This window comes from Neolamprologus multifasciatus, chromosome 18, assembly GCF_963576455.1.
Source record: "Neolamprologus multifasciatus chromosome 18, fNeoMul1.2, whole genome shotgun sequence".
NCBI lineage: Eukaryota > Metazoa > Chordata > Actinopteri > Cichliformes > Cichlidae > Neolamprologus > Neolamprologus multifasciatus.
This window is the reverse complement of record NC_140456.1, coordinates 3879869-3895258: the sequence shown is the minus strand read 5'-3', so window position 1 is coordinate 3895258 and position 15390 is coordinate 3879869. Positions and strand designations below refer to the sequence as shown.

The window sequence follows — 15390 nt, the reverse complement described above, 5'->3', positions numbered from 1 at the left end:
TCTTTGCTACAATAACACCTGTTTTCAGTTAACATTTAGGCCTAAACTACAATTTAAAAAGTGAATTTTTATACTTAGATTACCTTTTAAGTCCCAACTTTGAATCTTGTTTCAAAGTCTGGGTAAGTAATGCGATTACTTTTAGCACTTGCAGATATGTATTTATTAAATGCTTTTAATTACACACTGTAATTTAGCTGTATGCATATATAAAGATATTTAATGTGCAGAAAAAGACAATAAATATTAGTGTTAAAGTGTGATCAAAACATAAAATATTTTTAAAAAAGTTCCCAAAATGTGTCTGAGAGGATTTAACTGCATAGACCTCGAGATGGTTTATAAAAAGGTATAAATCTTAATATGACGTATGTTGTCTTTTGTGAATAATCACTCCTTTATTTGTTATGCAACAATACAAAATGATTTACAGGCATAAAAGAATTTCACAAATACATAAATAAACACAAAAATATCGTTATTTGCTTAGAACTAAATAACAGCAGGTGATGAATGAAACATTAAGTGTTTATGATGCTCATCAATCCTAAATTTTGACCTCATAAACAATTCAGCTGTTTTAAAAAGCCACAACTGATGAAAACTCAAGAGCAGGAGATTTGTCATCAACCAGTCACCTGCCTGTCATGCTGGGACCACACCACACAATATCTGTGTGTTTAAAGGGAACCTGAAATGCTCCACATAAAAAGGCTAATTTATACTATTGAGCCTTGTTCTCAAAAACAGACATAGATGTAAAATAATCTTGAATTTTGCTGGAAGTTATAGTTTTAAAAACATGTTTAGCTCCATCTTCTGTACGTGACGTGACGTCATGTGATCGGTTGGTTGATTGCGGCCAATAGACTTAAATTAGTTTATGTTAGCTAACTAGTGACAGAATCGATAACTCAGAGGAAAAGTAATGATACTAAAACTAAGAATCAGTCTAAGAGGATCACTTCTTTGCTGCCTCTGACTACAACAATGAGCTTCATGTTAAAACCAAGAATGTACTGTCCACTTTCACTGTATGTCTCTTTAGCAGGAAGTGGCTGGTCGCTGTTTGGCTGGCTGCACTCAGACAGGAAAATCCACCTGTTAATGTTCGAGTTTGTAAAGCACTTTCTAAATGACGACTGTGCGGAGGAGAGCCCGTTTAAGATGGTTTCACCGGGCTGACAGAAACTGGTTTTTCTTCCTCTGGCCAAGTTTACTGAGGGGCGCAATCAGCTGATGCATTCAGCACTTTTTAATGCAATAAAATAATCTTTCTCTTCTCGAGCACATCCAGACAGTTTACAACATAACAGCCCACTACATGCACATCACACCAGGAATCCAATCAGTACGTCTGCAGGGAAAGCAATAGTATGCGCACGAAGGGAAAAAAATATAAGGCGGAGGCTTTGAAGAAGAAATGTCACACTTTTTGGAGACCTTTTGTATTTTCCTCACATCATCTCACAGACTGGATCACTTCATATAGAACTGAGGATAAACGAAGCCCAAATGTAAGTGAAGGAGACTGTAACATGGAGATTTATTTTCCTGCGGACATGCTGATGGATGTTAGGGTTTCTAATAGCCTTCGGTAAAAAACTGTTATGTTTTTGGTGCGATATTCATGCAGTAACCTGTTATGTAATAAACTGGTTGTGTTTCGTTAAAGAGAGATTTTTTTTTTTTTTGCATAAAATAGTGCTGATGGCATCTTGCCAATATCTGCTTTGCATGCTGATTTCACGGCTCAGTACTCCCAACCTGGTGAGGAAAAGCTGGAGTATTGGACTCCAGCTTTTCCAACAGGCTCTGCTCCACACAGTCCTCATTTATAAAGTGCTTTACAAATCCAAACATTACGACTAACAGATAAATTTTCCTGTTTGGTGCAGCTAGCCAAACAGCAACCAGCCACTTCCTGCAAAAGAGACAGACAGTGAAAGTGGACAGTATATCCTCAGTTTCTTAACATAAAACTCATTGTTGCAGTCAGGGGCAGCAAAGAAGTGATCTCCTTAGACTGATTTTTAGTTTTAGTATCATTATTTTTAATCTGAGTTATCGATTCTGTCACTAGTTAGCTAATATAAACTAATAAAAGTCTATTAGCTGCAACCAACGAACTAACCACATAACGTCATGTTCTGTACTGACAGAAGATGGCGCCAAACATGTTTTTAAAACTTTAACTTTAAGCACTTGTTTCTTAAATCCAGCTTCACAGACAGTTTTACATCTATGTCTGTTTTAGAGCAGGCTCAATAGTGTAGATTAGCCTTTATTTGTGTAGCATTTCATGCTTCTTTTAATAAAGGCGACTTAATCCTTGCTGTGATTTGACTCATAGGCGTAATTAAATGTCTAATTTCTCTCAGCTCTATGTGAAGGACCAACCCAAGGAGTAGTAGTGGAGTAGTATGTCACAAGATTTGAGTCTTATGGGAAGTCAGTATTCATCTTAATGTCAACATTTTTTTAAGCGTTAAACCTCTTTGTTACGTTCAGCAAAGTTTGGGTTAAAACAGACGTTTGTGTCGTGGGCTGGGTCGTGTGACCCAGTGTTTGAGTTTTATGTATTTTTGTATCCATTTTTGATCTAGTTAATTTCTTAGTTGTTTCTGTCATCTCCCCCTGTACTCAGTCTCTGATTAGTGCGTCTACCTGTCATGTTTCATGTCTGTGTGGTTAAGGTCATGTCATGATTTATCTTCATGTCTCTGGGTTTCCTGTTTTATTTTGAAAGAGTCTGATGTTCTTTGTTCACTGCATTTAGTTTACTCTCCCCTGTAATTATGTTTCATTCTAGTCAGCTGTGTCCTCATGTGTCTCCACTTCCCCTGATCACCTCATGTGTGTATTTAGTCCTCAGTCGTGCTGCGTTCAGTGTCGCGTCGTCTGTGTTCTCACCTCCATGTTTTCACGGTCAGTCTTTGCAGTGATCAGCATAGTCTCTGAGTCTTCTTAGTTTGTCACAGTACTAGTTTTCCCAGTTTAGTTATAGTCTAGTTTAGTCACGCTATCCCTGCTTTGTTTGTACACTTTGTCTTCAGCCATAATAAAGGCTCGCTTTCTCTTAAGTTCACTCCCGTCTACTCACTTGTGTACACACCTGGGTCCATCACACACACCACCGCACAGCCTGTCTCCGCAGACCGTGACAGTTTCATTGTAAACTAAATTCCGAGCTCCTCTTTTGTTTCTTGGATTATCAGTTTGAGGAATCCTGTCTCACATAAAAATTATGACTGGCTTTGTGATAATTAGATTTAAGTAAATAACATTTTTCCATTGCAACATTAATGAGAATGCAAATTAGATTTATGGGAACCTAATTTATCTTAGGTGCAGGGCTGGAGTTGCATACTGTGGGTTTACTTTCCTGCAACTTAAGAATAACAAATCATATTATAAACCAGCTTTTGTAAAATGGAAACAGCTATTCTAGTGAGTTTTGTACTACACTAGTTTTGCACACTTGCCACATAGCGACGATATAAAGCCTTATAAACGTGAGTGACCAGCCTCCACCTGACTGATAGCAAATAATAAAAGTATAAATTTAAAAGTCCATACGCCTGTTTTCAGATGAGCATGGATCTTTCATTAGTTACTGAAATCATCTTAGAGGCCTCAGTTTGGTCAGCCATTATTAGGGTATATGGTGTGGTCTCAGCTTTGGGCTACTCTGGTTCGATTAAAAAGAGACAGCACTATCTGATCAGTTCTGTAGATGTTTGCTTAACAGGAAGAAACTAAATTGAAGCTCTATAAAGTTGCCTCCCCTCCACATGTCCTCTGGAAACCACACCTCACCATCTGCTTTCAAACTTTTCATCCGTCAGTGGCGTTTAAGGAGTTTGGACAAGAAGCCAGAAGAGGCGGGATTGTCGGTCTGCACCTCTTCTTTGGCTTTGGCCTTCTCTCCGAGGCCAAGCTCCCCCTCCAATTGCTCCAACTCTGACTGGTCCAGCAGCTCAAAGTCCTCCACCTCGCTGTCCGACTCCTCGGTCAGCTCCAGCAGCCTGCTCGATTCTGTGAGTCCCGCCCGCTTGGGGTCTTCAGTTGGCGTCATGAAGCTGACTGCTGCTTCTATTCTCTCCTGGATGGCAGCTGTGACTGCAGCAGTGATAACTTCACCTGCCATCTGGTTGACCAAATCGAGGGCGTTGGTGGACTGGTCTTGAGGTTCGTGCTTGGATTTGATTGGATCCTGGAGCCGAGTCGGAGGTGAAGCAAGGCCGAGGCTGAGGTCGTCGTCGTCGTCGCCATTGGTGGTCATGCCATTATCAAGTGAAGGGAATTCAGGTAGGCCACCAATGAACGGTTCTTCTCTGTCAAAGTCTGATCAAAGTGGCCCCGACACAAAAAGGAAGAAACACCAGTTACCTAAATATGAGACACAAAGTAGCTCTCGGCGTCAGTCAGAAGAGCGTCAAATGAAACTTACCCTCTGAGTTCTCAGTCTGTGGTGTGTGTCCCTCTGACAGGTTGAAAGTACCATTGTCTGTCCACGTGACATCTGACACCTCTGTGTCCGAGACAGACATCTCTTTACACACTGTGGAGTCGAGCTGGGCGAGAGAGACACACGTCAGATTTTATAGTGCGAACCCAGATCTGAGCTGGTAATTGGTTGACTCAGACAAAGTGGTGACATCCGGGACTAAAAGATGAAGCCGCATAACAACTAAGTGCATGAAACTGGAGAATCCTGAAGTCACTTGAGGCTTACAACACATTCTTTCTGCATTGCATTCATTATGTTTGCACAGTGATTTGAACGCTCTAATAGTGAGCGTGACAGGGAAGTGCACTCAGTGAATTCAACCAGCAGCTCAGCGTTTGGCATGAGGAGAAAAACTTTAAAGCATTTGTTGCCATTGAATTTGTCCCATGCTGACGATGGTGATGTGGATCATGTGTACTGAATTTTACTAGCTTTAACTGGATGCTATCAGTCAACAGAGGCATAATTACATTAAGGGCGGCTGCTGTGTTCGCTTCGTATTACTCCTCACCCCCCACCCAATCCTGTGGCTTGTCATGTCTTTCACAAAGTTGTGCTGTGGACATTTGTGTGCTTTTTGTACAGAGGAGTTTTTTTGTTTCCTGTTCTCATGCTGTCCTACCATGGAAGCACAGCATGAGTAGAGGTCTCTTTTTTTCCTCTTGTACTTTCCCATTGTAGTGTACATTTCAGTGTTTTACTGTAACGCTACCGATCTCCAACTTGTATCCCCATGTAAAGTCTGTGTTATGTGTGTAAGGTCGGTTGGGGTCCCATTTCACTGCAGGGCAACCTGCATGTGGCGAATAAAGCTTTGATTGAAGATGAGAAGATGATTAGCCAACCTTTGGAAACATAGAGGAGAGGTCTGACTCAATGCCTTCTTTCTCATTCTGAGCCTGCAGGAGTCGCTTTTCTGAAAGAAAAAAAAGAAAAACATGGATAAGATTGATTTAGTTCTCTGGCAAAATACTGGATAAAAAAGGTAAACTGATTTTTACATGATTACAAATATTTTTAATGTTTACTCGCTATTTAGATATGCATTTCTATTAAAAATCTACTCTGCATTCAGTGTACATGTCAGGGTTCCTGGGTCGGTGACCCAGTGTTTTAAGTTTTCCCACATCAATGTTTTCACTTCCTGTTTTTTCCCCATGTCAGCTTGTCTCTCGTGTCATTAGTCAGATTATGTTCAGCCCTGTACTCACCTGTTTCCAATCATTGTCATCATTCAACCTGTGTATTTAAGTTCCTCGGTTTCACCAGTTCTTTGTCGTGTCATTGATGTTACGTTGTCGTTTGTTCAGTCAGCCAGTCAGTCCTTCATTCATTCAGTCGTCCAGCCAGCCATTTCCTACCTCTGTTCTGTTTGTTCACGCCATCACAATAAACACCAACCTTCACCTACCTACCAGTGAGTCCAGCATTTGGGTCCTCCTTCTCATCCACTCAGCAACCCCTGACAGTACATTTCTACAATAGTTCCTACATGCTATGTAGCATTTCACAATAATGTCAAATCTAGGTCAAGCCGTGACCTTAATGTTAATTTACCTGCAGACTTAACTTTGGGTCAAATGAAAAACCAGTCTTAATGAACTGCAGAGCAGAAACGACAGACCCTTACATTATGCTTGTTATGTGTTGTTGAGATATATGGCTCATATTGCATATGCCAAAGGTGACATTTAGTAGTTGCAACAAAACTTCAGTTAAAGTTTTTAAAGATTTGTTTTGGTTAGGTCGACATAATAGAAAAATAAAGGTCATATAAGTTTGCAGCAGTTTGGCAGGTGGTTGTCTTAAATAAAACCACATGGTAAGCCACTTCCTGATCTCATGTCCTTGTTTGGATAATGAGTAAAAACAAATTGCATGATATTTACCGTGGTTCTCTTTGATTTTCTGAAAAAACTCGCCGATGCCAAAGTCCAGCTTCTGCAGAACTGGCTCCAGCCACGAGCTGATGTCATGAGATGAAATCAGAGGCCACAGAAAGACACCCAACACTTCACAGAGAAAAAATAACAACGTCAGCTTATTTTGCAGAATAAAATGTCAAATTCAGCATGCGATATTCATCATATGTGTGCTGTTTAACTTGTGCTGTCCTCGGGATTCCCATATACTTGTTTGCCATTCACCTAGGGACCATTTTTGGCCCGAGGACAACACACAGGTTACATCAATGTGTAGACTCATAATCATTATTTCTTTGCTAATTATTGCACTAATTAACGGTATCCCGATGGCACACTGCTATTGCACTCAATTTGGTGAAATAACTCAAACAAAAAAATGTGATTCAAATGTGTTTTTCAGTTGATAACTTGACCTTTTGTTGAGCAAATCTTTGAGGACTCACCTAGAATATACGAGATAACGATCCCTGGAATGTAGCGTCCTAAGACAGCAAAGAAAGTGCACACACTGCAAACCAGCAGGCAGAACTAAAACAGAGAGGCAAAAACAAAGAACTTTTGCTGTCAGTTACAAACTAAACTCCCCCTAAACAATAAACTGTTTTAGTATTTGTGTTTTTACAGATATGCAAAATCCCTCCCAGCTTCAGCTTCAGACACAAAGTACAGACAGTGAAGTTTTAAAGCAAATAGGTATTTTCCAACAATGCTGAATGGTAGAATTGTTTTAAACAGATTTCTATAATTTATTAACTAATTGTTATACTAAATATATATATATATACACAGTATACATATAGGCTTTGTTCATGACATACATCAGGTGTGTCGTCTCTGCCTCACCTTGCCTGGGTTTTGCTTTTTGAAAGCTGATGTCTCTTGCAGGAAGAGTCTGAGGGAGTCAGTAAGCTGAGGTCCAACCCCAGTCTGGCTGTCCTGGCCTGAATCAATGATCTCCCAGCTATAAAGAGACAAAGACAGAGGAATGTTAATTCAATTGAAGATAACACTCCTGACTGTACTTGAAACAATGGGCCTCTAAAATGTAAATTTGCAGGTCTAATGATGCTGCTACTCGGCCAAACAAAATAGCCTCCATAATTTAGACATTAAAGGCTAAAATCGTCATGGTCGTGAGTCTGTTGCCCAGAGTTCTGTGTTTTTTAAGTTTTCTAGTTCTGTTGCATTTCTTGCTTTAGTCTGTTTTCATAGTCCCCTCCAATAAATTGACTGGACTAGATCATGCTGACACACTTTACGGTGACTCCGCATTAAAAAGAGGCCCAGCATTTGACAAACTAAGAAGGGGATTGCATTGCTGTCAGAGGCTTGAAATTCTGCTTTGTTGAGGGTCATTGATAAACTTTCGTCCAAGTAAAAAGCCACTGCAATGCAAATGTCATTGTCTAAATTAGGAAGCCTACAATAACATTGGCACGATGACTGCGCAGACAGGTGTGGGATGGGAATAGGGACGTGAAACTGGTTTCCATGCTGTGGCACTGCTGGGAATTCTGGGCCACCTGATGATTTATAAAACTTTCCGCTCCAGGATGGGAGTTCCCGAACATCACCTCCTATTTAAGCTCCACTATCAGCCTCTCGTGTTCTCTTCAGATATAAAACAGCTATGAAAGGCACAGGTGTGTAGGTCATGTGTGATGAATAGATATGAGTATGAGGCAGCTAAAGTCATCTTTCCTCTCTTAGCTACTTTCAGCTCCCCAGGCTGTAACGCAATGCGGCAGTAATATTAGTAAAGCTAAAATGTGATAAATGAGCATCTACTAGTGTATAATGTAACACCAGAAACATCACCAGGACTGTGATTCTGGAAAGATCACCTCTGAATGGCTCAAAAAACAAAGAAAAAGATTTTGTAAAGGCCTAGTCAAGATCTGGACTTAAATCACATTGATGTGCTTTCTCACGACCTCGAACAGGAAGCAAAATACTACTTCTAGAGCTGTTTAGCCTACTATCTTCTCCTGAATATGATGGAAATAAATAGCAAAGATTTGCAGAAAGAAAAGCATAAATCTGGACCCAGTTATTACAAAAATCTCAAATCAAAATATACCTATGAAATGTGATCACTCTGCAGAAGAAAGCATCAGTCTACCCTGCACCTTTGTCTCGTCGTTGTCTGGTCTCCTTTTTGGTTTACTTCCTGTTAGGTCTTCATATTTCTTTCTATGTTTCTGCTTCCTTCCTTTGGTATTTGCCCTGTCCTCTTTAGTCTTGTTACCTTTGTTTTCCTGCTGTCTATTTAGCCTACTGACTCATTTCCCAGATTGGTGTTATTGCCTCTCCCTCATCCAACCTAAAATAAACAAGTTCAAACATAAATCCATAGTGTACTAAGAGAAATTTCTATTGTTGTTCAGACCAAATTAATCTGTCATTGTCAGTGTAAAAGCTGGAAATGTCTCAACCATGTTCCTCATATTAAATATCCCACTTTATCCAGCTGAGGATGGAAACTACATGTCCTGTGGTTGCAGCTGTCCTGGTGGAAACAGCTGGTGGGAAATGGTGATGGGGCTCAAGTTACTACAGCAGCTAGACAGGTTTCCACCAGTTAACCAACAAATGTTGGCTTCATATCAACATACTGACAGTTTTGTAGACTGTGTTACATTTTACACAGAACCTAACTCTTTTCTGAGTCTGATTTAACTCCAGTGAATGATTGATGCAGTAAACAGTGTGGAAGGGGAAGCTTAACAAATACAAGTAGGATCACTACTGTAGCCCAGTGGCTCTGCAGCGTTCGGCAGTTTAAGGCCACGTTTACCTCCAATGACTTATGCTTGTTCTTTCTTTCTGAGTGCAACTTGATACACATTTACCAGCACATGCTGATAAAGGGACTGGACATTTGTAATAAAAAAAAAATTACTTCCAGCAAGGTCTGACTTAATGTGGTATTTCTGACGTATCCCAGATTTATCCCTATTCTTGGCACGTCTTTAGGAAAAGCCTAAGTATTGCATATTAGCATTTGCTGGCAGCTGCTAATACTTGAAACGATCTTCACCAAGGTTGGTTTTCTTCTTTCCTTGCACAGCTTTTAACTCCATATTCACAGTTTCACTGTCTCACAAACAAAGCATTAAACCAGTGGTTCTTAACCTGGGTTCGATCGAACCCAGGTTAAGAACCACTGGTTTAATGCTTTGTTTGTTCGGTGAGTTGGTCTCAGGGGTTCGGCAGAGCCTCCACCGTGACATGCACGGCTCATTTTGTGCACCAATAAAAAACATATCTATGTCTTGAATTTGAAAAAAATCATATTTTATTTTTCACTAAAGAGGGGTTCAGTGAATGTGCATATGAAACTGGTGGGGTTCGGTACCTCCAACAAGGTTAAGAACCACTGCATTAAACTAACTAAACTTGACTACTAAGGTGATTTAACTGATACCATCCTATGCATGCAACTGGTAAATCTCATATGGTGAAAAGCTGCTTACAGTTGCTGCACTTCTGCAAGCCACTTTGCAGCCCATCTTCTGCCCAGAACCTCATTTATATTTTTTGCTTACTAACACAATCAGTGCCATGTCTGCAGTCATCTCCATTATTCTTTCATCCTTGACCAGCATTAAAGATGGACTCCACCAATTCGTCGTTATATTTACTTTTATTACACTGTCCGACCCAACACAGATCATTTGCATTGACTCAAAATGATAATCCAAATTGTCTGTATAAATTTGTAATCGGCTACGATCCAAAAACACCCTGTATTTGTGTTGAAAAAGAGAAACTGTTTTAGTTCAGCCATAGAAATTAAACAGTCAGAACTTATCAGTTAAACTTCCACTTTATCTGCAGCTCAGTCCAATTCTCCCTCCCCACAATCATGCTTCAGTTTGGCACCTAGGCCACGAGAAGCGAGAGTATCTCTTTCACACCCACCTGACCCACACACCCAGCCTTGTCTCACATAACCCTGATGACGAAAACTCAACCCGCTGATCCCCTCTCGACTTCCAGCGCCCTGTAGGAGTTTGCTTTCCAGGCAAGATGGTGTGCTGAACATGTGACAGTAAAACTGCAAAGCAATTATAGCAACATGGATGGGCTGACAGGTTCCACGAAAGCCAGACATCTCCCTAAAAAGACATGCAGCTCTTCTGTAAAGTTTCACCACATTTGTTTGTTTGAGCTTGTTGCTTGGTAATTTCTTTGGCATATCCAGCTTTACAGCTGACACAGAGGCCTCGTGGATGTGATGCAATCCAGTGCCATATGGATGATTGCTTCTTCTGAAATGAGTAAATCCCATTTAGTTTTCCATCCAGCTTGACTTTTACAGTAATATTTGCATCAGCTGGGAAATGAATGCACATTCAGCAGATGTTTTGACCTACTTTGATCTTGACTTTTCTGGTGGGGGTCACCAGACAGACAAACTTTCTGCTCAGGGGACTTTCTTGATTCTGTTGTTGCATTAAGGCTGAAGAAGGGAAGCTAGGTGTGACTTTGCCTGACTAAATTCCTTCTAAATACATGTTTAAATCTTGAAATCTGTTCATTAACACTTGTTAACACTACCCTTTATATTAACCTCATCATCTTCATTGCAATCATGACACAAGAAGTGAAGGAACAAACCAAAACGCTTTCAAAGAAATGTTAAAATCGACCCATTTCTCTGAGCAGAGTAACACACTTTTCACGTTAAAAAGTAAGCTGGTGGCAAGTAGCCATCTTTCATCCTCATTTATATACTGACAGGTGACGTTAATACAATTGTTCGATTTTTATCAAGATGACCAATCAGACTTGTCTATGCAGACACTGCACCAACAGCCCATACTCCTTGAGGCAGCCTTGGAGCCCAAGCAGACTTGGAAAACGTGTGATTGGATCGGCAACTGCCCCCATTTACGTCCACAAACGAGTGGACCAACCAACCAACAGCAATGATGTCAGTAAACACACCACAAAATCTCAATGGGAATGGAAAAAAACACATTTCAAGACATTGACCCAGCCTTCAACTCCCCCAAAAATTATCCGATCAAAAGTATGAATATTGGGTTTATGTTTACACTTCTTGGTAGCCTCTGTCTGCAAGATTTTTCAGTGAATCTCACCAGTTTCTGACTTTAGATTTAACCAAAAAGTGTTTGCACAACTTAAAGGAAAGTAATAGTCAACCTTCAACATGTGCATTCTCAAAACTCCTGCCCCATGCACTCTGGATACTTGTTGAGAAAAGACTATATCATGTTTCATTGCCCCAGACTCTTACACACCACCACTGAGCACTGTTATCCACCGGTGGGTCATTATTAGTCACATGTATGAAGGATTCAGGCAATAGTCCAATAGAAACTAAAAGGCTCTGAAACAACAGAACATGGAAAAAGCGGCACGTCTGAGCCTCTAACAAGCCCAGTGACGGCAGTCTAAAAATAGAAAGACAAACAATGCAAAGAATGGCGGCAAAAACATCTCAGCTCCTCACTTGTGAAGTCCCCCCCTCCCCACCGTTTATGTGGGTGTTTACCACAGAAAACATGACTCTGACGCAACTAATACCTGATTCTGTTCTGCGTAGAGACACACAGATAAAAAGACTGATATTAACAGAGCGAGAAATCAGAATCGCGGCTGATGGAGTTTACATTTAATGCCTTCGTGAAAGAGCAGTCTGCATGTGTCTGCGTAAGAAGCCAAAACAAACAAGTAGTATAAGAAACCAGTGGAACAGACAGACATGGCCCAATGACACAACAACGTTCATCTGTTCTGTGGTGCTTCTTTATTCAGACTGACATCAAAAGTTGAATGTATTATAAATTTAATAATTCTAGTATGATCTGACTTTACGTTGAGATTCTTTAGTAAGTTCAGGTCACCCTCCCAACCCCCCAAAAATAAAAGTTTTCGGTTTTTCTTTAAAGTACTTGAGTTTGTTCAGTTAAAAGTGCTACATCATCGCCTTCATTTCTGCCAAAAAAATAAGTAAATCTCAGATCCATGCGTTTTCAAGCCTACAATAAAGGGACAAATACAACCAAAATTGTCCAAATATCTGTTTGTTTCCAACTGTAAAAACTGCTAAATTCTTTCTACTGGATCTGGATTAGCAGACCAGACAAGTCATTGCTCCTTAAATCTATTCTGGCTTCCACTCCAGGACACAAATTTGTACCTCAATCCTGTCCCATGGTCTTCAGGAGACATCTCAAGGTCTTCAGGCACCTTCAGGGGGCTAAATGGTGCAAATAAAACAGCGAGGTAAAAACTGGATCACGGATAATGGTAGAAAAAAAAGAAACACCTAATTTAAATTTTTTCCAGTTGTTACAAAATGCAAACCTAGGCTTGAGGTAAGCTCAGCTTTTAAGTGTGACACACTGCACGAGAGCGGCTTCTGTTTATCCTCAATGAAGCCCCGCTTGGAGTATTTCAAGTGACCCCGTCTAAAAATAACCGAGTCACACTACATTCCATCCGGCAGCCATCAGGAGTACAGAGGGATGGGGTTGGGCTAGGTTGGGCTGGTCTGGGTGCAGTTGGGTGGGGTGGGGGGCAACAACAACAGCCTGTATCAACAACACCGATCCAACAACAACGGTCTCCTAAACACACCTGCTCATGTTTCAGTGGCATGCACTGGACAAACAGATGAGAAGAAACACAATGTTGTCTGCGTGTTGATCGATGCTAGCTCAAGGGAAAGTTTGACGCTTGTCATGCCCTTTTCCTTTCAGCGTTGTGTGGGCCTCGACCCCAATTCGCTGTCACTTATGGACAAACAGTTTCCACCCTTTTGTATTTGTGTGGGTGTTTAACCCAAGAGGCAAAATCCAGGAGTCAAAAGAAGTTCATGTAAAGACCACTTCAGGACGGCTCCAAAGACGAGACGTTACTGTAGAAACATGTTTATGGTGTAGTACAAAGAAATAATTTTGACCGATTTATTATAGCTTTGACTGATGAGGTGTAGCTGTCAGCCAGCTTCACCTGAACTGGACTTCTTAACCGTGTTTGTACGGAAGAGGATTAGGGCCACTGGAAAAAAACTGAGAAAAAAGTCAGAATTCTGAGATTAAAGTCAGAATTCTGAGATTAAAGTCAGAATTCTGAGATACAAAGTCAGAATTCTGAGATTAAAGTCAGAATTCTGAGAAACAAAGTCAGAATTCTGAGATACAAAGTCAGAATTCTGAGATTAAAGTCAGAATTCTGAGAATAAAGTCAGAATTCTGAGAAAAAGTCAGAATTCTGAGTAAAAGTCAGAATTCTGAGAAAAAAGTCAGAATTCGAAAAAAGTCAGAATTCGGACTTTTTTCTCAGAATTCAGGAAAAGAAGAAAAAAAAAAGACGTGCCCACTTTTTTCCCCCAGTGGTCCTAATCCTCTTCCATATGTTTTTGCTATTTGTACCTTTTGGAGTATTTTTATGGAATTATCATAAAAATAATATGCTTACTTTGTAGTATAGACAAAAACAGAGAGATGCCAACAGGTAAAGGTTATCCAGATACAGTTTTGGCAACAACGTTTGTTAATTTTCTTCTTAAAAACATTCAACTTGGTAAACTACTTTTAAGACGAAAAGCAACAAAGTTTGGATGTAATCACTGTTATTCTTTATATATGACGTAATCACATCACTTGACTGTGATGAAACACTCACAGCTGGTTTACTGTGCTGTTTTTACTCCAGAGGACCCCAGGTCCAATCAGAGTGGGCACTCTGAAACACACCCACACCATTCCAAGTGATCTGATTGGTTCAAGTGCTTCCAGTCGTCTGAATCTGTTCCGGTGGTGTGGAAACAGCTGAGTCACTCACACGCACACATGCACAGTAAGTAATTAGGCACACATTGCACTCAGGTTTCACAACTCTTAAGAAACTTTGCAGTTGTTGTGGGAACACAGAGTAGCACAGCACGGAGTCTTTCCTCGAAGCCAACGCCACAAACACAAATCGTATGAGTCGCATGACGTTCGTCTACATCTGTAAGCACCATCATTTAAACACACAAATGGCACTGACATGATGCTTGACCAACAGTTCTTTCACTTTCCCAATAACAGTTTTATTGGCATTTGTTTACATCCTGTAACTCTTGACTCCACAAATCCACAAAGCTGGAATAATTTAAAACACCTGTGTATGTGCTGGGCTTTTTTGATCACTGGATAGTTCTCATATTTATATTATGATAAACCTGAGAAACAATCACAGTTATCTCTCTGTTTTGGTTCTATGTTCTGCTGTGTGGCTCAGCCTGACTTGTGTTATTGAGCTTCCAGGTGCAGCAGGAAGCAGGTTTTACCAAATAAGCTATTACACCCACTAAGCACCAAACAGCAGACGGGCACACGTAAATGTCAGCTGTTGAAGTAAACAGCAACAACAGCTTCAACTCTTCTGGGAAGGCTTCCCACAAGGTTTAGGAGTGTTTATGGGAGTTTTTCTTCCAGAAGCACATTTGTGAGGTCAGATCAACCAAATGTTCAACCTGCCCTTCTCACAGTCTCTGCTCTAATTCATCTAAAGGCATTCTATCAGGTTGAGGTCAGGACCCTGTGGAGGCCAGTCACGGTTTCCCACACCAAACTCGCTCATCCATGTCTTTTTTGGCATGTTGGAACACGAAGAGGCCATCCCCAAATTGTCCTAATTGTCTTGGTATGCTGAAGAGTTTCTTCCACTGGAAATAAGGGGGCGAGTCCAACTCCTGATGAACCACCCGACAACACTCTCCTGGTAACCTCCAACCCCAGATTCATCCTTTAGATTGCCAGAAGGAGAAGCATGAATTGTGACTCCAGAAAGCACATCTGCACTGCTCTAGAGCCCAGTGGTGGCATGCTTTATATCACTGCATCTGACGCTTTGCATTGCGCTCAGTAATGTAAGGTTTGGATTGGATTCATAGCTGAGTTGCTGTTGTTCGTAATCGCTTCTGCTTAT

General features: G+C 40.7%; 1 protein-coding gene across 1 annotated transcript in view; it reads right to left on the bottom strand.

The window, feature by feature from the left end:
- Positions 1-373: 373 nt before the first annotated feature.
- Positions 374-15390, bottom strand: part of retreg1 (reticulophagy regulator 1) — a 34074-nt gene continuing 19057 nt past the window's right edge. The window contains exons 4-9 of the mRNA XM_085140858.1: positions 7282-7399; positions 6882-6966; positions 6403-6525; positions 5359-5429; positions 4454-4577; positions 374-4347 (exon numbers count right to left, since the gene is read on the bottom strand). Coding sequence (XP_084996984.1) covers positions 3845-4347; positions 4454-4577; positions 5359-5429; positions 6403-6525; positions 6882-6966; positions 7282-7399 — 1024 coding nt within the window. The 3' untranslated portion in view covers positions 374-3844. The remainder of the gene's footprint in view (positions 4348-4453; positions 4578-5358; positions 5430-6402; positions 6526-6881; positions 6967-7281; positions 7400-15390) is intronic.